Here is a 23747-nt window from a genome sequence, read left to right as displayed (position 1 = left end):
TTGGCCGACCGGTAATGCCAACTGACGTTGGACCACTTTCGTTTTGTTCGCCTCGTTCGTGCAGTCCACATCTAGCGAAGGAATCCGCCCTGAGCATTCTGTGGCTGTTGTTCTGTTGGAAACGCCAGATAACGCGCCGACGCGACCTTTGAAAATTCATTGCACGCCAACGAGCCCATTTATTTCATCATCGACATCGTCTCGGTACTGGATCGAACTTTGGGTTATGAGCGCTATAGTTCCCGAAATTTAGAATGCCACTAGTGGCTTTCATCGTGGGATCAGACCTGTGGACCTGGAACGTAAAATTTTAGCTTCGACGAATCATGCGTTCGCAAGATACTACTACGGTATACTACTGTGCACGACTATTCTTGAGGAGATGCTGAAATAGTAGCAAACGTATGGAATCATCTTTGGATAAAAGAGCTCTTTAATCTAATCTTCGCGATCGTACGTATCGAGCTGGTGCATAAGTTGGCGCGGTTTTGCTGAGAATGTGAAAAGTTCTGTTTCTTTTTTCAAATGTTCAATACAAATTCATGTAGAATGTATCCTCTGCCATTATTTACTACTTGTTGCCAACGTTCCGGTAATTTTTGGATTCCTCGCTTGAAGAATTCCACGGTTTTTGAAGCAAACTAATCTCCCAACCATTTTCGCAGTTGCACGTCGTTGTGGAAGGAAACATCGCTTAAACCATTTTCGAGGGAACGAAAAAGATGATAATCCGTTGAAGCGAGTGAATAGGATGGTGGAGAATTTACCACGCTAGGTTTCGAAGCATTCCTTTTATCAAATTTACGTCGGAGATGTTCGTGTTTGTTAATCTCCATATTTTTTGGACAATTAATCGCTTTGTTAATGGCACAGAACGAAGAAATATACGATCATATAATGAAAGAAAACTGGAACTCTCGGATGAACGTAGACAGTAAGGCACAGATGATGAGCAATTGTTTTCAGGTGAAACGAAAACCGCGCGAAGTTCTGCACCAAACTATTGGTTCGTCGATATCGATAAAAACAATAACAAAATTAATTAGAATAAATAAAATCGATAAGATCGAGATTATTATTATTATTATTATTATTATCGATAAGAGGAAAACGTTGACTTAGGCAATAGTTTCAGACAATATGCAATCGTTAAGGTATGGTGAGTATTTGGAGACAATAAAAAGTTCAACTTTATTTACATATTAACTAAGTTCAGCTCTACACGTGGGTTATTCTCTCAAGGACTAGAAAACACTCACTCCCTTGCTTCTTTCCTTCTAGTCGCTCTTTTGTCTCAACGGAGACCTAGGCCGTCTTGGCCGACACTCACATACACTCTAGGGAGGGGTGCACACTTGTGTCTGCTCATTCTCACACGTACAATACAAATGTACTGTCTATTTAACAGCAATATATAATTGAATTTTCTTTTCTTTTTTCGTTACCTGTGATATTGTTGCAGAGAGAATTGGTCATCTGACTAATTTCGGAATTTTTCCTTATAGGTAAGACAATATTTATTTCAATCAATTACTCGATCAATGCAACATGTCTGGCAGCTTTAAAGACAACGCGAATGCATTTCGTACATGTTGGATCACCCTATAAAGAGACTTTACTCTTTCGAGGTTCTAGGCCAAGTGCTATACAGTTTCTCATAGTCTCTTTATCAAAAAGACCAACGTCCACCCCACTCCGTGGTCAGATCCTCTGGACAAAGCCTCTATTCTGTGACAATACGATGCAAACTAGCGCCATTCAAAATTATCTGCCAGGAGACAAGCGTCGTCCCCGCCATCCTCTTCACGAACACACCGCGCTCTTTATCTTTTAGGCTGCTAGGCTCCTTAGACTGCGAAAGGACGCGAGCCTCCCATGGTCGACTTTTTGGCGTCGCGCAATTTTTTCGATGATGAACGGACGCATTAAACGATACAACGTGTGTCAAGGGACACAAACACGATTCCTACCGTGAACACCACTGTTCTATAAACAGTCATATCCGAGTTACCAAACATTCACTCATGCATCCTGCCGAGGTGCTTGCTGAGACCTCGGCCCGGTCATAAATTACGACAAACATCTGCCATAATGTCGCATATAGCAAATAATGATCGCAATAAGAAAATGCATCGTCGCTGACGTATGATGCAGCAAAATGAGTCTCTTACGTATCCATTAACCAGACTAGTCAGTGTCCTCAAGCCGGCATAAAATTTCCAACGAATTGACCCAAAGAGAATATTTTTTAGTGATTATGAAGAAAATTAAGTGAGAAAGCGAGTACACAAAGCGAGTTACGTGGCGCGTTATCTGACTGGCTAAGCTGAGCCTGAAAGTAACACGGAACTCGGACTTGTCTTTCGTGAACTGGTTTATCGCGATGTTCGGCTGTATGATAATGCATCGTAATCGGATTAGACCGGTAAATGTATTGCCGGCGTATCTCGCAATTTGCAGCTGTACAATTTACAAAAGTGCATGTGACGTAAATGCAAATTACATTTGTCTTTGCTCGTTCAATGATTTTAATACGTGTGCAGTGCCACATTACGCGATGTTCCCGACGCGCTCGTCCGTTTTAAATTAAATTCATTAGCCGGTCCGAGTCTTCCTCGCAGAATTTCGATACTTTTTAGTATTCCGGGAAATCAGAATTTCTGGATCTTCTTATTTCTTTCTATTGACCTTATTCGAACTTCTTTAACAAGTTTATGCAGTTATGGAAAATTAATTGAATACGTCAGAAAGTTTGTAGAAACATTAAGTGCTGAAATTAATTCAGTGGCTTTTATGCATCAGTTTGTCACCTGTCTATTTTTATTAATTGAAAAGTAGAACTTATTTATTAATATCTATTGATATTATACTCAAGTTATGTTATGTAAAATCCTAAGAACATTTGAATTCAAAATGAATCTACAGCTCATTATTTGTAAAAGCACCGAATTAATTTCTGTATCCAATACATTCGTTTAAACTGGAATATTGCGTTTTTTAGGCATTCTTTATACCATTTTTAATGAATCTATTACATATTTCTAATTTAATCTTAGATAAATACTACAAGTATTCAAAATAAAAGGTTTTTAATATTAAATGCCCATTTGTACCAATATTTGCTCTGCACTATACTTACTATATGTACTTGTCTATGTATGTATTGTAGCACACACTAGCTTCTACATCTCAATTCGATGAAATGTACAAATTTCAGCGGTTTCGAGAAACTGCATGTAAAGCTGGAAACTTACTTAACAAATTGACTTCTATGATTCCTCAGCAATGGCTCAACAAGTTAATCTCTTCCAACGTTTACATAATAATAATAACATAAAAATTATAAAATTCTTGTCCCTTCGTCGAAGCTTTCTTTTTTCTTGTTGCCTCTAGAAATTGAAACTTACTTGTACAAATGAAATTTTTCCTCTTCGTGGCTATTTTATTATAGTACATGCATATATTTAATGTTCCTATCATTTTACCATTTTAAAAGTCACTTAAAAATGAAACGCGCATTCTGAATGCAGACTCGAGTATCGTTGCACCGATACTTTTATACTTTTAATTGGAAAGAACAATGACACGTTGCAAATTTTCTAAATTATCGAAATAATTGATCTAGATGAAATAAATAAAGTTTCTTCGAATTAAACGCGATATGCACGAATTGTCGAATGTATTGAATTATTGACGCAGATGTGCATGTATGTACATAAATTTCCCGTTAATCATCGTCAAGGAAACGGAGAAAGGAAAGCGGTGTAACGATAGTAGCGAAGAGTTCTCTCTGTCTCCGCTTTCCTTGCCACTTTTAACAGAAATCTTTGCTCTCTTTGCTTCCTTTCCGAAGAAAAACTTTCAGCTTGTAGCGAAACGAAGGAACGTTTCGACGACACTTTCCTCCATTATTCTGTATTTTCTTTTTAAACCGAGCTCCATCGTCTATTATTTGATTAACGTTCGGTAAATGTCCATTTTAAAAACACTATTAATGGAAACTTTTAAGGAACATTTATGCAAAGATCGATCTACTGTAAGAAATAATCGTCGAGTTTATCGTGCAATGTCGTACGATAATGCAGAACGTTTGGGAACCATCATTTTTGAAAAACCTTTAAATAAATTATATTAATAATATTAACAATAAGATATAAAAATAGTTGGCGGTGCAAAGGTATGGCAGTGATTTGAGCAGTCCAACAAAAACCGATTCAAAGTCAAATGGAAGCAAATCTATAAATTCGCAGTTGACAAATATTCATAGTAAAAATTTTTGCACTTTTTTAAATATCCTTATTTATTTTGCATTAAGTGGAATTTAAATAATGCGACTGCCTCTTTCAATTCTACAAACCAAAACCAAAATGTGTAAAATCTGCAAGTTCATAAGGTCGATGTTCTTCCTGAAGAATCCCAAAATAGTTGTATGACGCTTTCTCTTTTTATCAATTTTCTTTAATTTAACAATCTACTATATCTCTTTAAACCCAAAAGATTCTACCGTCGATTCTCTCGAAGGCAAAGTAAATAAAATTTTGTGGTCTTCGTTAACTCTGAAACGAATTATCATTTTGCAAACTTAAACTAATAAAGTGCGGCTATTTTATGTTCGTGTATTACGTAGGATACAGTTTATTTATAGAAGTAATTTTGTATCGATCGATACCGGGTGTTAGAAAAGTCTGCAGGCATATAAGCCTACAATAAATCTGGAGATCGAAGAGTCTGAAATATTTTGAGAACGAAACATTTTTCAGAACAATATTTCAGAGCAAAGGTTTTCCACATTTTAAACGTTCCATTGAACGGTCCTATCCGTTTGATACTTGATATTAATAATAATTAAATACTTACAATAATTTCTGTTTTTATTTAAGAATCCTGTAATCCTTGTCAAGATACAGTAATTTCGTTAAAGTTAGAGGACTGAAAGGATCAGGCGGAAGATCGAAGGTTTAATCCTAAACCAAGTCAGCTCTAGGAAAACGTAAAGGAGGAAAAGCGTATAGTAATCCGCAATGATAGATATATGTGGCGAACGTCCACGAATCTGCGAGAGTTTGATCTTAATCCTTGTGTTAGCAAAGCGAGTATAGTCCAATATCGAAGGCTCACAGCATACGACAGGTGACTATAAACAGCTTAAAATTTTCATTAGTTATCGGCTTTCGTTGATCGTAGCATGCTGACGTTCTTAGGCTAACTGGCATATTCTTGTATAATCATTTTCTCCAGTTACCTTAAATATATTGGGTCGAACGGAAAATTCGTTCCGTCTTTACGGACAAATTGCACGATCTGTTCTTTTCTTCTCGTGCATCGTTTTCAATTTATGCTCCATTCCTTTCCACGACTTTTCACCATCTTTGTGATAATTTCGTTATTCCATCGGCGCAGAATTGTTCAGTTTTCTGGAGGAGAAGAAACGTTCCAACTCGTCTTTTTAATTTTTCAAACAAGACAAGCTCTTATGGTCGGGATAATTTTGTAACGAGCGGAATAAGCGATAATCTGAGCCTGCAAGATGGACAGAAGATGGCAAACGAGGTACATCCTTTGTTTTTTGTCCTGTGACGATCGACACGCCTGGTCTTGCATTGTCTCGGTGAACCATATTCGAACTCGCGCCAATCCAACGAAAAACAAGTACTTCGATAAATATTTATTTTACGTTCCACAGTTGACTGTTACCTAATCAACAACGGATTCAACACCAGATTAGATCAATTAAATGGAAATCAGTAGCCGTTGTTTCAACTCCGATCCATCTTTCTACGAACAGAGGAAGCAGACTTTCCGTTCATCTCGATACGATAGAAATAATTGTATTATCGTTATCGATAGGCTGCGCATTTGTACGTATTTGTAGAAAACGTGAAAATTACACGGAATATACATAATGCGAAAGATCCTTTCTAGACATAGCGAAATTGTATAACGACTTTACTATGCAATCTTTTTGTAATTCAGTAGTGGTAATCTTCTCAATGCCAAGGGCTTTGTTTGTGTTGCAGGTTGTAGCTAATTTATGGAGTTGGGGAGGATTTGGAATGGGCACTTGCAGGCAGGACTCTAGATTTATCGTGCGTTCATGCCAGTCGTACACTTCCTTCTCACAAGGTGTGGACAAATTGTGTGCATTGTTGTGACCTTTCTGGAATATGTTTGCTAATGGTGTTACCTTGTCGTTGTCTTGGACGATCTCCTAGAAAACTCTATAATATCAACTCGTTCGTTTGCTGCAACACTCACGTAAATAGAAGAATCACGATTTTAGGAAAAACAAGTTTCAACGATGATCCGTGAATATGAATTGTGACGCTCTGACGACGCGGTTGAAGTTTTAAAGTTCACTCGTAGGACTGTACCAGCGGAAAGCACAAGGAGCGACTGGTATTTGCGTGCTAATAACTGGAAAACTAACAATTTTGTAAAAGTTACGTCGTTGTTGCAGAAAGTGAGCGAACTGAGTGTTTTTGTTAAAATTTGAATCGTCCTATTGGAAGCATATTCCAGAAGCTTGTATCACTGCTTAATCAGTTTTCACACGAAAAGAGAAGAGCGTCAAAACTCTTGGCACGTGCAAATGAATGGCATTTTCTTTTCAGAAGCCAACTATCCTTCGGGCTACTCGACTGCCTGTTCTTTCCTCCTCTGGGCTTCTCCTTTCGTTTCTCCCTTCATAGTCTGCTTTATGTCAGCTGAAACCAACTATATAGTAGTCTTACGCAGTAAAATATTCACGGGTGGTGTATACTTTGTATAGTTGTCGCGCAATTTGATAGCACAAAAGTTTTAAGTAAACAAGTTTCGCAATCGCTCTTCTGCGGCCGCAGCTTTCGAAAAGTATTAGAGTCGTCGATACAATCTTACTAACTACCTTATAACTTTATTATTCAAGAAGCAGTGCATCGCATTTTGTTTTCTTTTAATACACTTATCTCCATATTTCTTTATTCTAATTGTGTTTTCTTCAGTTTCGAAGCTTCTTGTTAAAATGACATGAAAAATGTTTAATTGTTCAAGGAGCACTTTTTACTTCAAAGTATCTTCTATTCATCGGTTATATTCAGAGTGCCCTAACTGTCAATTTTCATACAATTTGTACAATCGTAAGAAGTTGAAGCGCTCAGGTCAACAATGACCACGGTAACGTCACAGGAGAAACCGTGGCCGGTCGTATATGACCAACGTGGCAGTCAAAGTGTTAAGCCCTCGCAGTTTGGCCGTCTAAGTTCGCCACGCTCTGTGTATATACGATACATTAAAATAAAGCGTGGAAACAATGGTAGCGTAGGACGAAGAGTCTCAACGACGCTGTAAATAGGCATGTAAATATGAAACCGGAATTTTTCTATAGAAAATACACTTATTGTATGGAAATGATTAAAAATATTTTATTCGAAGAATTGCCCATCGCTAGCTATACTTTTCCCACCTGTCTGGCAATTGGTGGATGCCACGCCAAAAAAAACTGTCGCTCTTTTGAGGCAAACCAGTCATCGAGCCATTTTCGTACATTTTCGTAAGAAGCGAAATGCTGGTCAGAAAGTGCGTGTCCCATCGATGCAAATAAACAGTAATCGGACGGAGCCAAGTCTGGTGAGTAAGCCGCGTGCGAAAGTATTTCCCAACCGAACGCTTCGATCGTTTCCTTCACCTTGACCGGTTTTGCTGTATGCGATGGTGCATTATCACGAAGCAAAATTACTTTGTGTCGCCTTTTTTGATATTCTGGTCGTTTTTCACGCAAAGCTCGATTCAAATCGATCGTTTGTCGTCGGTAGCGCTCGGTATTAACGGTTTCGCCAGGTTTTAACAGCTCGTAATAGATCACACCCTTCTGATCCCACCAAACACAGAGCATTGTCTTCCGTCCATAACGATTTCGTCTTGTAGTCGATGTCGGTGGTTCGCCTGGAGCTACCCATGATCTTTTACGCTTAGGATTCTCAAAATATATCCACTTTTCATCGCCAGTCACAATTTGGTGGAGAAACGACTTTCTTTTGTATCTGGCGAGCAGCATTTCGCAAGTGGTTTTTCGGTTTTCCTGCTGTCTTTCATTCGGTTCGTGTGGAACCCATTTTCCCACCTTCTGGATCTTTCCCATGGCTTTCAAACGCATGGAGACGGCTTCTCGTGTCACGTTTAATCGATCAGCGAGTTGTTGTTGCGTTTGCAACGGTGCTTGCAATTCGCTGCCTCGAAACTTTTTCGGTGGTCTCCCACGTTCTTCGTTCCTCGCGTCAAAATTGCCACTTCTGAATATTTTAAACCACTCAAAGCACTGTGATTTACCAAGAGCATGCTCACCGTAAGCTTCGACGAGCATTCGATGCGATTCTGCAGCAGTTTTCTTCAAATGGTAACAAAAAATCAATGCTGTCCGCAAATCGTTCCAGGCACAGAATTTGACATGTTCAACGCTATTACAAACTACGCTGTTGTATGAAACTTGTATTGTTCTGAGTCGAAAATGTTTATGAGATGTCAACAAAGACTTTTGGCATCAATGACGCAGTTTAGTGATAACTACATTATCAGCTAGGGCCATCTATAGGCAAATTCCGGTTTCATACTTACAGGCCTGATACTTCTTACAGTTCCAGCATAAAACAATGGCGTGGCACATTCACGCGACACGGATCGATATTATATCGTGCGTCGAAGCTACGATCGAACGTAAGAACGACGATTGACGGAATCGTAGGTTCGACGGTGTATTATTAAAAAGTAACGGTGCGAAAAGTTAATAATCGACTGGTGGGAATATCGAGGCACGGGCCCGTCTGTGTCGAAGCTGTCGACTCTTGTACGGTTTGATGGGGGAAAAAATATCAACCTCTACCTTTTTCCGGTGACGCGGATATCGAGTGCCAACACTATTCACTGCAAGTCGTCCACCCAGCCGGAACTCGCATTTCGAGGCGAATGCGAAACGTCGTCTATTTCCGACCTGAATGTTCTTCCAAGTCAAACCATCTGCCGCAATCGTACTTTCGGGCAAACTTTGAATGATTTCGTCCGCTTCTCTCGAGTACCAATGCACCGAGTATGCGATGAGTTTAACCCCGGCTGATGCACTACTGTTGTTGTGTTCCCTTGTCTGCTTCCTTCTTATTTGAACGATATAAGAAAGTCGTTTTCAGAGTACGTTTAATTGTCATTTTCTTTTCTTTTCTTTCTATCTTTTTTCTTTTTTTTGAACGACCGAGAAACTAATTTTAAAGCAGCTCCTGGGAGATTATTCTATGTGTAAAATGACGTTCCACAAGTAGAAAATATAGAATAGAAATCGTTTATAAGATGCTCCATTTTCGAGAAAAATATGACCTGAAAATTTACCATGCGCGTCCACCGGATTAGTTTCCCACTAAACACGTTCAAACTGTATTTGTTGCAAACCAGCACTTGAACGAAAAGATTTTATTTTAGATTCGACTTATTTTCACGCGTAGAATAACTGGTCGTTGATTGTTTACTCGTACTTAGACGATAATTAGCGAAGTTTAAGGTAGTTGTGGCGTAAACCTCAGAATTCAAAAGTACTGTGAAGTTTCGTGCGAAACTAATTTGAAGCGCGGAAGAGCCAAAGCGTAAAATCTGGAATCGATTCATCACGTGGGTATCGAGAAATTGTTAACAAAAGTCGATACATTTTAACACAGTGACATACAAGTCTCGCGAAAGCCAGAAGACAGATCAATTCCACTTTCTATTAATTATTAATCCTTAATTTTATTACATATACACGCGATTAATAGTTATTTCTCAAGAAACAAATGAGTTTACTTACTTCCATGAGGTGATTCGTCGGGAGAATAGCATAAATTATAATAAATCCTACGTAAGATAGTAAGTTCGAAGAATAGTGTTTATAACATTGTCAGGTTTTCTACTTTATTTCTGAAACAGGAAAACTATATTAAAAAATTGTACGAAAATTGGCAATTGGAATTTACTAATTTCTGTAAACCTGTTTACCTGACTTTTTTGAAATGTTAACAAAAAGACAAGTTCGCGTGCATATTTATAATAACAACAGTAATTTCGATACACAATGTATGGTATTACGTTACAATGTGTAATAGGTTTTTGTCAAACTAAAGGTTAACGTGTATTTTTGAAATTCATGAATTTGTGAAATTTAATTCCCTCCAATATATTTCCATTGATTCATATTTAAATTTTTTAAAATTTCAATTTTCCACCATGTTTACCTGCTGCTATCGTATTCCCATACGAAATGAAAAATATAAATGTGTAGCTGTAGCAATATTGCTCGTTTGTGTAGAACACTTTTCAATATTTCGATTTATGCCACACATCAAAATTCATTTCTATCAAAAACAGAGTATTAATATGTTTTATTAATTTTTAGAACACAATCGAAGAATTACAGTTATATTGGTCATTTTTGTAAAAAATTCTTCGTTGTATCGTCAATATGTCGAACTTCGAAATTGATTTTTATCAGGAATATCTTTTACTTTCTACGCGATATTCACTTTCGTTTTCGCTTTTTTACGATGACTCGCGTGTATTTTTTGATACGATCTGTAATATAGAAGAATAGAAATAGAAATATAAATAATAAATAATATAGAAGAATAGAAATTATACAGGCTCGAGTTAAGAATTTTTCAAATAATAAGTCAATAAAATAAAAGTCTTTTAAAATATTTCATAACAATTGCCCAAACTTTTGTCCACGTTGTTGCGCACTGAACTGTAATCTCCGTAACCTTTTTTGATCAAAATAGTTTTAATTTTGTTTAATCAACGGCAATCTTAGACAATTTAAAAATACGTGTTGAAAATTGGTTATTTCTAGAAATATGTACAGTAACGATTAATAAACGAATGATCATTATCAAATCTAGCCAGTCAATTTCGGAACCAGGGCCGATTCGTCGATATTTATTTCATAAAAATCTCCACTAAAGCGTACCAGTGCATGTTATCGCAAGGAAATTAAAACTTGTAACGCTGTTAAAATATCTTTCAAACGATCGTTGATAATAATTGTTACGAACATTAAACACATTATCTTGTGTATTTATAATGTAAATATAACACATTACGTAATGCTTGTAACATACGAACCTACATAATAATACGAATATTCTGATAATCATTACGGAATCAATGACATTCGAATAACAGAAAGTTTGCACATTGCACATGGAAAAGATAAATCTGTGAAGTGAAAACGACGGTATACACCTGCTACTTGGCCATTATAATATTTCATCGAATTTCATGCGAAAGGTAAAACTCATACACACGTTACCAGTATTCTAATATTTACGCGTATCCTGAAATGGATTATCATTATTCGTAAATTGAATTTCCATCGGCTGCACAGACTTCGCACAATCGTTCACGAGCGTTTGAAGATGTTAGCAAACATTTATGGCGAACATCTATCAAGCGTTTGTGTGCTTCACGCATTTCCACCAACTATTCAAGAGTTTCATACACGTTCGCAAACAACTTGCACAGCCGATGAATATGCAACTTTGCATTGCATCAGTGTTTCAGCCTGTTCTCCAATTCACAATGCTTTTACTGTGCTGGTATTCGTTTGATAAATTAATACATAGCAGCAGAACTACCTGGAATCTTCCGAATGCTACGATATAAGAACATTGTGCTTTCCAATCAGTCGTATACGCGTCATCGATGAATATTAAATTCAACCATCGTAACAGTTGTAGTCAAAATGACCAAAACCTGCACTATGATATTATTTTTATTATCTTTATTTATTATTGCTTAGTCCGTGCCTTTCGGCTTTGAACGAGCTTTCGGTTTTACATCTCTTTTACCTATTTCGCTTCTTATACAGGGTGGTTGGTAATTGTGGTACAAGCGGAAAGGGGGTGATTTTACGCGAAAAAAGAAGTCGAAAATATAGAATAAAAGTTTAAAAATTTGAAAAATTAAAAAAATAACGTCAATCGAGGCAACCTAACCCTTGCAAATAAATAGAACAATTTTTTGCTACATGTGGACATTATTTATTTACCTATCACTTTATCGACGCATGAATATTAAATTCCGATTGATTAGTCGTTTTCTCTGTACTTTACATTTATTGCAACGTTTTCTTCTAAAAGCAATAGATGTTCCAACGCTTATGAACGAGACTGTATGTACATCGACATTGAGTTATTAAGTTGATATATATATACAGGGTGGTTGGTAACTGCGGATACAAGCGGAAAGGGGGTGATTCTAAGCGAAAAAAGAAGTCGAAAATATAGAATAACAATTTTTCGTTCGAGGGTTTGTTTTTGAGAAAATCGACTTTGAATTTTGGCTCGGTACGCGTGCACTTTATCGCGTCTCGTTATAATGGATCTCACTGTAGATCGTTGTCTCGATGGAAAAATTAAAAAAAAAAATTGTTATTCTATATTTTCGACTTCTTTTTTCGCTTAGAATCACCCCCTTTCCGCTTGTACCACTAGTTACCAACCACCCTGTATAACTTCGTGCCATCTATCAGACAAGCGACGAATTCCATCGTGGCGAAATGCTACGTCTTCAGACAAGATCCAACCGTCAACCACATTTTTGTACCAAATTTTTAGCGAAAAAAGAAGTCGAAGATATAGAATAAAAACATTTTTTTTTAATTTTTCCATCGAGATAACGATCTACAGTGAGATCCGTTATAACGAGACGCGATAAAGTGCACGCGTGCCGAACCAAAATTCAAAGTCGATTTTCTCGAAAACGAAGCCTCGAACGAAAAATTGTTATTCTATATTTTCGACTTCTTTTTTCGCGTAGAATCACCCCCTTTCCACTTGTACCGCCAGTTACCAACCACCCTGTATATCTACCTCTCCTCTTATCCACTCTATTATATTGCACTCCCTTAATTATTCTCTCTCAAAAAACTATTGCAACTTTTGGGCTTTTGCCTCCCTGCTGTGCTTTCTTATTGTCGTTCCTCCCCGTCTTTTATTGGCCTTCTCTTCTCTATTATTGCTTTTAGTTCTGTTAGTTCTTCTCCAGTCTCGTTTAGTATTTTTTCTGTGTCCTTTGGTCCTCCCGTTATTTCGCATTCTTCTATTACGTGTCTCAGGTCTTCTTCTTTCTTTTTACATAGTCTGCATCTTTTTTCTCCCTCTTCTTTCCAGTATTCCCTTGCTTTGGTCTCGTTTCCACGTCTGAATCTTGCTAACATTTCTCTGTCCTTCCACTTCATCCTCCCTTCCAAGTATTTAAGTTGCACTATAATCATTAGTAGATTATTTTAACTGATTTTGGTTACGGCTAATCGTCCTAAACGATAAAAGTGTTCTTGCTTACCATTAGTCAATAAAGATGAAAGACTTCTCCTTTTCATTGCCCATAACCATATGTACGAGATAAAATTCTTTTATTACCGACGTCATAGACGAAAGATTTTCCTTTTCATTACCGATAGCCGTTATATATAACAGAATTTTCTTTGGTTACCGATAACCATTGCAGATGAGAGGTTTTCGTTTTGATTGCCGATTGCCACCATGCAATGCGAGAATATTTTTGATTTTTGAGTATCTTCAGATATTTTGACTTTACAATCGTCAATGATGAAGACGTCGTTTTATGCAATGCATATTAGCATTTGCTAAATAATAATATATACATTTGCTGGTTAAATACCGCTGGTTCTGTTAACGTTGGCAATCTTTCTGTCTGTTTAGAACGTCTTTCTTTGTCTGTTTTATAATTCGAAAAATTGAAGGAAGAATTCGTCAGGCGATAAAATATTTCTATAAAATGTAACACTTACAGACGCCTGTCTTATTGCCGTGTATCGCCTGTCGAAGATGAATCTAATCAAATTATATTAGGTTGTCCGAAAAGTTTCTTTCGTTTTATGAGGAAATTATGAGACGCACGTTTTTTGTTTTATATTATTTTGTCGAATTACGTACGATCCAATTAATTTTATTAAGATAAGCACCGTCACGTTTCACAGACTTGGTTTCACGTTTGTACGAAGATGCACTGTTGTGAAAAACATGTTTGCAAAAGAAAGATACTTTCCGGACAACCTAATATTACACTATTGTACGTAACTATGGCGATTACGAAGAAGCAAATCATTGCACTTTCATTTAACAGTGTGAAAACTAAAAAAAAGTGTCCCAATACGTTCGAGCGGCAACGCATCATTCGCGTTTCTCCAGATATTTGATCGTTTCCAGTTAAACAGCGTGTACCGTATAGCGTAACGCACTTTACGTATAAATTAAAATCAAAATGTTAATATAGAATAATATAGGTGTAAATTAATAACGTTGGAGATTGAAGCATATTGCTGTGATTTAGGATTAATATAATTGCGACTGCTGCTGAATCGCAGTTAACTATTCCATCCAACCGAACTTTACTACCACACAGTCGCTCGATCGGGATAGATACATATACATATACTTGTGATACACGCGCAGTAGATATGGTCGTGGTTGGAAATACGTGGATAGCTGTAAATACCGTCGTTCGAAGTTTCATAGACTCGCGTCAATGGTGGCAGATTGCATCGAACGTGACGACCCTCTTTAAAAGTCTCTCATGCGAGAACCTGATACGCTGTCCATTCGTTTCAGATACGTAACAAGATCAGCAGTAGCGCGCGCAAAGACCTGTCAGACCAATTTTTTCTTTCGTTTGATTGCGATTTTCGTTTTATTTCTGGCTTTTTCATACGTATATTTCTTTTTTACTTATGTCAGTCCATTTGCGCTTGTAGCTAAACGTAGTTGTAAGCACGATAAATGCAGAAACGTGTTTTGAATTTTTTCTTCCATTGCGACCTTACTTTTGTTTTTTAGATTTTTCACATATATATATATATATGTTGAGTTAACGTTAGGTTTAGGGGCGTGTAACGAATCTTCATTCGGACTAGCCATCGTTGTTGTACAATAGAGATTATATTTACTGGTATAAATACGACTTTTACAAAGTTTGGCAAATAACCGTAGTGATTAGACACTCGAGATGTTAATGACAATGTTCTTAGGTTCGATAACGAATCCACGGTCAACGGGCTAACTCTTTGTTAAACGTAGAATATATTTCGAAGCACAAAGTAACGTTTGCTGTGACGCTCGGTATAATACCGTACGTAAAGACGATGTGAAAACTCTGCAAGGTAATCGCAAGAATAAAAGACCGATGGAAACTTTCCTCTCCTTACGATCGCGTTTGTTCGTTGCATATTGGCCGGGGATACCAACAAAATTCCAGTCGCCGTTGCTAGGCAGACCCGCGTAGAGCTGACATTGCTTCTGCCCGGGGTTTGATTGTTAATACAACGTGTGTCCCACGATATTGGCACTTCTCTGTTAGGTAAAAACGTTCATCCCGTGACCGGGGCTACGTTCGGCGACCAGTTGTGTCACCTCGAGCCCAAGCCCACTGTCACAAATCTCGGGCAAACATAATAGGATTGAATCGTAACGACTATTTCTAAGTTTTATCATTTAAGTACAGCTATAATAAATAGTCTAGATTAAAGTATCGGGGATCTTACCAAAAATTCCAAAAGAAAGGCCCCGATGTCCTTTCATCTCCGACATATATATTTGTCTTTTTATTAGTTGTGCTTTTAGCTAAACATAGGTTAGCTAAACATAGGTAGAGACTTTTACATATTCTTGAAAACGACGAAGATATTTTTTGGGATCATTTAAAGTTCAATTTTACGTTTCCCTTTTTTCCCTTTTTTGTTTTCTATATCGAAACATTTTATAGTGATCGAATGAATACGCCATTATGGTAACTTAATTGCGACTGGGAATCCATCGATCATTTAAAAATACATCAGTCTTAATTGACATTGATGCACTTGTCATGGGAAACGCAAATGAATAACAAAATTTCATTGAAAAATATATTCGCTGTACTTTGAAAGTGGGAGCGTAACATGGTTAGCAATCTTGCACGAAATTGATCGATTTTCGTGTTGAGGATGAGTGATTAAGCCGCGTACATTGTTAATACGTCGCTTTTCGTTCAACTTCCGATGTATTAGTTTTGAAACAAAGCTGTCAAAATTGATGTGCCTTCTCGATAAATCACGCGTTAATAGCTTGTACTTAATATTAAGTTGTTCTCTATTATGAAATAAATCGCGAAGAAAATTTGAAAAATGTAGTCGAAACAAACAACTGATTTAAAGGGAACTTTCTTTAAAATGTTGCTGTAAGTTTGGCCTTTTTTCATCGTAAGAAGCGTTTTATCTGTGCATTAATTATACGCGTAAAGTTTCAAATTCATAATTTAAATGTACAAATTTAAATATAAAATATTTGAAATTTTACATTGCATTCTACATCGTAATATATTACAGTTGATTGTAATCTTTATATATTAATGTCCATACTTTGGTTCCTATCATCTACCTCATATTTTAGTTCTGAAAAATATTGAAATTAATTATTTTGTAAGTTAGGGTATATTAAGTACTTGAAATCTATTAGTGTATATCATTTATATTAATTGATACTTTCGTGGACGCTCATGCTTGTGGTATTAACAGAGAGATGCTTACACGTCTCTCACGCATTTTAATTCTTTCTCAATTTACTATTCTGCGGAATAGTTCCGTGAAATAGACGATTCTCAAGTTCTTGGAAATTAAACTTTTAACCCACAAAAACATCTGCAAGGCGCCTCGTATGTTATTTTAGACGTTGACGTATTCGAGACACCAAGAATCGCACATAATTGTATGCCGAGCTATATTAAGTGGTATTTTTAGTATACGTCGAGTTCTGTTTCATTTTTATGTCAAAGGGTTAAACTGATAATTGTTCGAATATCGTGCGAGAAGATAAAGAGAAATAGAAAGAAAGGCAAGACACAAGAAGTTAATTCCTTACAGGACGCAATTTCGAGGGTATCTGATTAATCAAATCATTTTATTAAACGAGTAACAAGAAGACAAGTTTAAAATGGATATTCTTTGGTGACCACCATGCTCGTCATTACATTACACACACTCTTCATTTATATTTTAAATTACGCCACAATGCGCCCACGTTTTTTGTATGCAGAACAGTTACAGTGCAAGATGAACGATAATGACAACTCGTACGTTGTGATGGGATCTGAGCCACTTTCAATCGTTTCGAGTTTATATTATGTAGGAGGCAACAAATTCGAGTTACATCGAACGTGATTCGAAGTCTGGAAACTCTTGGAAGTCTGGACAAATCTTGAGTCTCTAAGGTCTCGAAAGTCTTGATCGTCTTGAGACACTCAAGAGTGTTGATGGGTTTTGAAAGCTTCAGCGTTCGACCTCTTACGTGATTTTCGCTTACGTTTGTTCGAACAGCATCGTTGACACGGGAAGTTATAGAAAATCCGGCAAGATCGACCTATCGTACACGCGTTTATCTTAAGACTATCGACTCAAGACTTTCAAGATGATCAAGACGATCAAAGCTTTCAACATTCAAAATTTGTTATAGTTCAAATGTTTCAAGACTTGCAACACGCCGAAGACTTCAAGACGTATCAAGACTCAAGACTATCGACTCAAGACTTTCAAGATGATCGAAACTTTGAAGACTTGCAAGACGATCGAAGCTTTCAACATTCAAATTAGTTATAGTTCAAATGTTTCAAGACTTGCAACACGCTGAAGACTTTAAAAATTCTTCAAGACGTATCAAGACTCAAGACTATCGATTCAAGACTTTCAAGATGATCGAGACTTTGAAGACTTGCAAGACGATCGAAGCTTTCAACATTCAAATTAGTTATAGTTCAAATGTTTCAAGACTTGCAACACGCTGAAGACTTTAAAAATTCTTCAAGACGTATCAAGACTCAAGACTATCGACTCAAGACTTTCAAGATGATCGAAACTTTGAAGACTTGCAAGACGATCGAAGCTTTCAACATTCAAAACCTGTTATAGTTCAAATGTTTCAAGACTTGCAACACGCTGAAGACTTTAAAAATTCTTCAAGACGTATCAAGACTCAAGACTATCGATTCAAGACTTTCAAGATGATCGAGACTTTGAAGACTTGCAAGACGATCGAAGCTTTCAACATTCAAATTAGTTATAGTTCAAATGTTTCAAGACTTGCAACACGCTGAAGACATTAAAAATTCTTCAAGACGCATCAAGACTCAAGACTTTCAACAGCTCGAAGCTTCGAGTCGCGTTCAAAGTAATTCGAACTTTTCATCAAATATGTAGCCATACAGATTCGAATCGACTCTAAATGTTTTAGATTCCATCACTGCTCGTGCATGGTCTCGTGTGTAACATTGCATCAGTGCATAATGGTATAGCGATAGGTAGCAGGTAGACGTTCGTTAGATTGTTCGATGGCATCCACATTGTTTCTTCGAAAGGCTGCAAAACAATGTGCGGTCACTCAACTTCCTCGACGTGCGCTTCCTTGTAGGTCGGAGCCTCTCGCCGATCCTCATTTCCGTAACGCGTAAAACATCATCTGGCAATGAATCTGAGTTCGGCGGAGATCATTTCCTTTGAGATATAACCTAGACCACTTGTGCTTTAACTATTTCCGCGGAACAAAACCGACCTCTTTCAGTTAAGTAGCATTTGAATTTCCTAGAAACTTGCCGACCAGTTTACTTTATTTCGCGAACTGGGTCGTTGCCGAGCTACCAAGAAAGTCGATTTGCTAAGTTTCATTTCCTTAATAAATTACTTTCAAAAAGATAATTGATAATTACGTTTCAAAACGTGGTCGTTAACGTATCAGAGAAGGAACAAATAGAATCTCAAGAAATGTGAAAAACATATTGATTTCAGTTTATAGGTATGTTTATTTGGAAGCAAGTTTATACATGAAACTACACCTACGTGATATGTTCACCTCTGTCGATAATTATACTTAGGCACCTATGAAAGCACGTGCAAATTCAAAGAATCGCTGGAAAATTGCCAAACCTTTAAAACTTATTATCTCATTCGAAACGTTAAACTATTCAAGATTCATGCATTCGGTATCGTAATTGTTGAGAATTGTGGATCTTAATTGCCAAAATATAAGTAAAGGGACACTAAGATTACACTTAGAAGTCACATTAAAATAGTTTTAGATTTATTTAATAAACGATTTCCAGGATTTTCGTCGATATACATTTGCACGTGTCTCAGCATTTTCTTTGTCTCACCATCTTCCATACCACACTGCCAACGGAACAGTTACATTCATCTGTTTTTCGAGACGCCGCGCACACACATACTTCCACGCACTCATATTCACATATGTGTGTCATTACTACGCGGCCAATCTAATCTGGCACACAAAATTATACATATCTCAATAATAATAATAATAATAGCCTCGTCAATTTTGTGTAACCGTATTAAATCTTCTCTTATCTATAATAAATAGTTTATCTACCACGCTGATACTATTTCAATTACTATTCTCATCAGTTTTGACATTTACATTATCATTGCATCTGTTCGTATTCAATTCCACGTATAATATAAACGATCTCACGGTTATTGAAATTTCCTATATTACTGTAACCCTCGCAAATAATTAGAACAAATTTTTGCTACATGTGGACATTATTTATTTACCTATTGCTCTATCGACGCATGAATATTAAATTCCGATTGATTAGTCGTTTTCTCTGTACTTTACATTTATTGCAACGTTTTCTTTTAAAAGTAATAGATGTTCCAACGCTTATGAACGAGACTGTATGTACATCGACATTGAGTTATTAAGTTGATATATTAATATATCTAATAATTATTGCTTCTCGATACGAAATTTAAGTTGATATTTATAATATACAGGGTGGTTGGTAACTAGTTGTACAATAAAAATTTTTCGCTTGAGGCTTTGTTTTCGAGAAAATCGACTTTGAATTATCGCTCGGTACGCGTGCACTTTACTACGTCTCGTTATAACGGATCTCACTGTAAATTTTTAAAAAAATTAAAAAAAAAATTTGGTACAAAAATGTGGTTGACGGTTGGATCTTGTCTGAAGACGTAGCATTTCGCCACGATGGAATTCGTCGCTTGTCTGATAGATGGCACGAAGTTATACAGGGTGGTTGGTAACTAGTGGTACAAGCGGAAAGGGGGTGATTCTAAGCGAAAAAAGAAGTCGAAAATATAGAATAACAATTTTTCGTTTGAGGCTTTGTTTTCGAGAAAATCGACTTTGAATTATCGCTCGGTACGCGTGCACTTTACTACGTCTCGTTATAACGGATCTCACTGTAAATTTTTAAAAAAATTAAAAAAAAAATTTGGTACAAAAATGTGGTTGACGGTTGGATCTTGTCTGAAGACGTAGCATTTCGCCACGATGGAATTCGTCGCTTGTCTGATAGATGGCACGAAGTTATACAGGGTGGTTGGTAACTAGTGGTACAAGCGGAAAGGGGGTGATTCTAAGCGAAAAAAGAAGTCGAAAATATAGAATAAAAATTTTTTTTTTAATTTTTCCATCGAGACAACGATCTACAGTGAGATACATTATAACGAGACGCGATAAAGTGCACGCGTACCGACCGAAAATTCAAAGTCGATTTTCTCGAAAACAAAGCCTCGAACGAAAAATTTTTATTCTATATTTTCGACTTCTTTTTTCGCGTAGAATCGCCCCTTTTCCGCTTGTACCACCAGTTACCAACCACCCTGTATATTATAGTAATTAATAGGATATTAAGTACAAGTATGAGGTAACAAACGTTTATTTTTATTTGCATTGAAATTTTCATTGTTCTGCTAATTTGCATCTCAACGTTAACACAAACTAAATAGCATTGCGTATGTTTGCAAACAGTTTTAACTTATTATAAGCCCTGATTGCTGATTATATCGTATAATCGTTGTTCATGATCATTATAAAGGCTTTTCAAACAAGGAAATGTTATACCGTACTATTGGACTTCAGATTCCCTGCGTTAATATACAGCATACCAATTAATGAAAGCGTAATTAGTATACTTGAAACTAATTCGTCATATCAAAATTACGTCAACGATCTGTATAATTATTTTCGTAGAATATAACACCAATTAACGAGGAAAGAAGAACCCGTAATCCAACAAGTCCAGAGGAAATCGAAACTTTTACTTAGACCCGTTATTATCGCTTCCTTTCACCGGCTATGTAACCATTTGTCTTCGAAAAAGAATTCAGAAAAAAAGATACAAACATGCTGCATTCAGATCAGCTTCACTGGTATTTTTCCAGCTATATTTTTAGTCCTTTCGCTGCAAAATGATGATGTGCTGCAACAACTGTCGCGAGGGAGGGTGTTCGTGAAAAATTGGCCAGTTTCGAACGAAAAATTCTTTCAGTTTGTTTAAGAGCATCTCTCGCGGAAGGAAAAACATTATTTGCATTTCTCCGAAATGCGATGGGAAAGTTGAACGAAATGAAAGCAACGATGAGAAAGTGGCAGGAGTCAATGTACCCTTGCGTTAAATTTGATCTCCACTTACTTCAAATTCCGATCCAGCTACGGAATAATTGTTCATTTATATCGACAAAATAATTATTCGGGAATTTTGCTGATAAATAGATCGAAATTTGAAATCGAGCAAATTTGACGTACCACCAGATTACTGTTACGCGAGAACAATAGGCGAAAGCTTGTTCGAGGAGTTTGTATTTGTAAATGTACGTACTGAGTGTTACGAACGAACTGCGCTCAATCTAAAAACAGAATTAACGTAAAATACTTGTGTTTGAAGTAATTATGAAGTGCAAAGATCCGAGTAATTAGAGATATTACCGGAGATTTTTCTCCATCGCAACTGTCAGCTGCGATGTTTCGAATGGGTACTTTAAATTCCAAATTGCGGTAGCGTTCGATTCCACTAACCACCAAAAACATCAAATCGATATACAACCAGATAATAGCATTTTGATTTAAACGAAATTGCACTCTAGGTACTCGAATAATTTCGAATATTTTGTTCGCGTATTCATCGACAAAAGTAAACCCGGATTGGATACCACTATAGCAGATGCATGCGGGCGCAAAGTTCGCGAACGTGTTGTTAGTCGCTGCACGCACGTTTTTTTTTTCTTTCTGTTTTAATTTTGTACTTTACAATTTGTCCAGCTGGACATTTGGTAAATTTTTCTTACTTAATTGCTAAATAACATGTGGATGGCTACCCCCAGCTGATACCATCTTCGAGTTTGACTGTTTTATTTCTTCAGTGAAGTTAATGGGGTGTTTTCTGGAACAAAAGTCTTTTTTTTTATTTAATTTATACTTTAGAATTTGTCCAGCTGGACATTTGGTAAATTTTGCTAATTTAATTGCTAAATAACATGTAGTTGGCTACTCCCAGCGGGATACCATCTTCGAGTTTGACTATTTTATTTCTTCAGTGAAATTAGTGGGGTGTTTTCTAGAACAAAAGTCTTTTTTTATTTAATTTGTACTTCACAATTTGTCCAGATGGGTATTTGGTAAAATTGTCTAACTTAATTGCTAAATAACATGTGGATGGCTACTCCCAGCGGGATACCATCTTCGAGTTTGACTATTTTATTTCTTCAGTGAAATTAGTGGGTGTTTTCTGGAACAAAATTTTTTTCCTATTTAATTTGTACTTTACAATTTGTCCAGATGGACATTTGGTAAAATTGTCTAACTTAATTGCTAAATAACATGTGGATGGCTACTCCCACCTTCGAGTTTGACTATTTTATTTTTTTAGCCAAGTTAGTGTGGTGTTTTCTAGAACAAAAGTCTTTTTTTCTATTTAATTTGTACTTTATAATTTGTCCAGATGGACATTTGGTAAGTTTTGCTAATTTAATTGGTAAATAACATGTGGATGGCTACCCCCAGCTGATACCATCTTCGAGTTTGACTATTTTATTTCTTCAGTGAAATTAGTGGGGTGTTTTCTAGAACAAAAGTCTTTTTTTATTTAATTTGTACTTCACAATTTGTCCAGATGGGTATTTGGTAAAATTGTCTAACTTAATTGCTAAATAACATGTGGATGGCTACTCCCACCTTCGAGTTTGACTATTTTATTTTTTTAGCCAAGTTAGTGTGGTGTTTTCTAGAACAAAAGTCTTTTTTTCTATTTAATTTGTACTTTATAATTTGTCCAGATGGACATTTGGTAAGTTTTGCTAATTTAATTGGTAAATAACATGTGGATGGCTACCCCCAGCTGATACCATCTTCGAGTTTGACTATTTTATTTCTTCAGTGAAGTTAGTGGGGTGTTTTCTTTTTAGTCTTCCACTGCTCGCACGTGGTAACGATTTTGTAGTACTTCGGATTAGCTCGATGCCCAACTTTCACCGATTTGCCGACAAAATTCCTAAAAAATTATTTCGTTCATGAATCGCTGTCCGAAGAAGACGAAGATTAAATGTAACGCACGGGTAAGTTTCACCCGCTGGTAGTTTTTTATCTTGCCACTCGTTCTTCTCAACTTCTCCACTACTTTTCGGATAAATGTTAATAACACGTTTCCTTTCTCAAGAGAAGCTCGTAAACGTCCCGCAAGAATTTTTCGAGTAGGTTCAAAGATATCCATTTTTTAACATCCTCCTTTGCTTGGGAGGCGAATTAACCGACGAGTACTTAAGAAAAGATCTGCGTGAACGGAGTACCTTCACCTGGTGTTTGCTCTTCGGCCGGTGCTCACCGCCCATTAATTAAATATCACTTCTCGGAAGAACGTTTCCTCGTCGACTTATATACGCGCCGTACAAGAATAATAAT

The 23747-nt window shown here is 36.7% G+C and overlaps 1 protein-coding gene across 2 annotated transcripts in view; it reads left to right on the top strand.

The window, feature by feature from the left end:
* LOC100747801 (CCR4-NOT transcription complex subunit 6-like) overlaps nt 1-23747 on the top strand; it is a 141764-nt gene that overhangs the window by 3005 nt on the left and 115012 nt on the right. Inside the window, exon 1 of one of the 2 annotated variants that reach the window (XM_033319643.1) lies at nt 6018-6123. The exons of the other annotated variant lie outside the window; for it this stretch is intronic. Coding sequence (XP_033175534.1) covers nt 6054-6123 — 70 coding nt within the window. The 5' untranslated portion in view covers nt 6018-6053. Of the gene's footprint in view, nt 1-6017; nt 6124-23747 lie in introns of those variants that run through there. 2 annotated transcript variants of the gene reach the window in all.

Source organism: Bombus impatiens, unplaced genomic scaffold, assembly GCF_000188095.3.
Source record: "Bombus impatiens unplaced genomic scaffold, BIMP_2.2 scf_0200, whole genome shotgun sequence".
NCBI classification, from domain to species: Eukaryota; Metazoa; Arthropoda; class Insecta; order Hymenoptera; family Apidae; genus Bombus; species Bombus impatiens.
The sequence above is the reverse complement of the archived record's forward strand: the minus strand, read 5'-3'. Positions and strand labels throughout refer to the sequence as shown.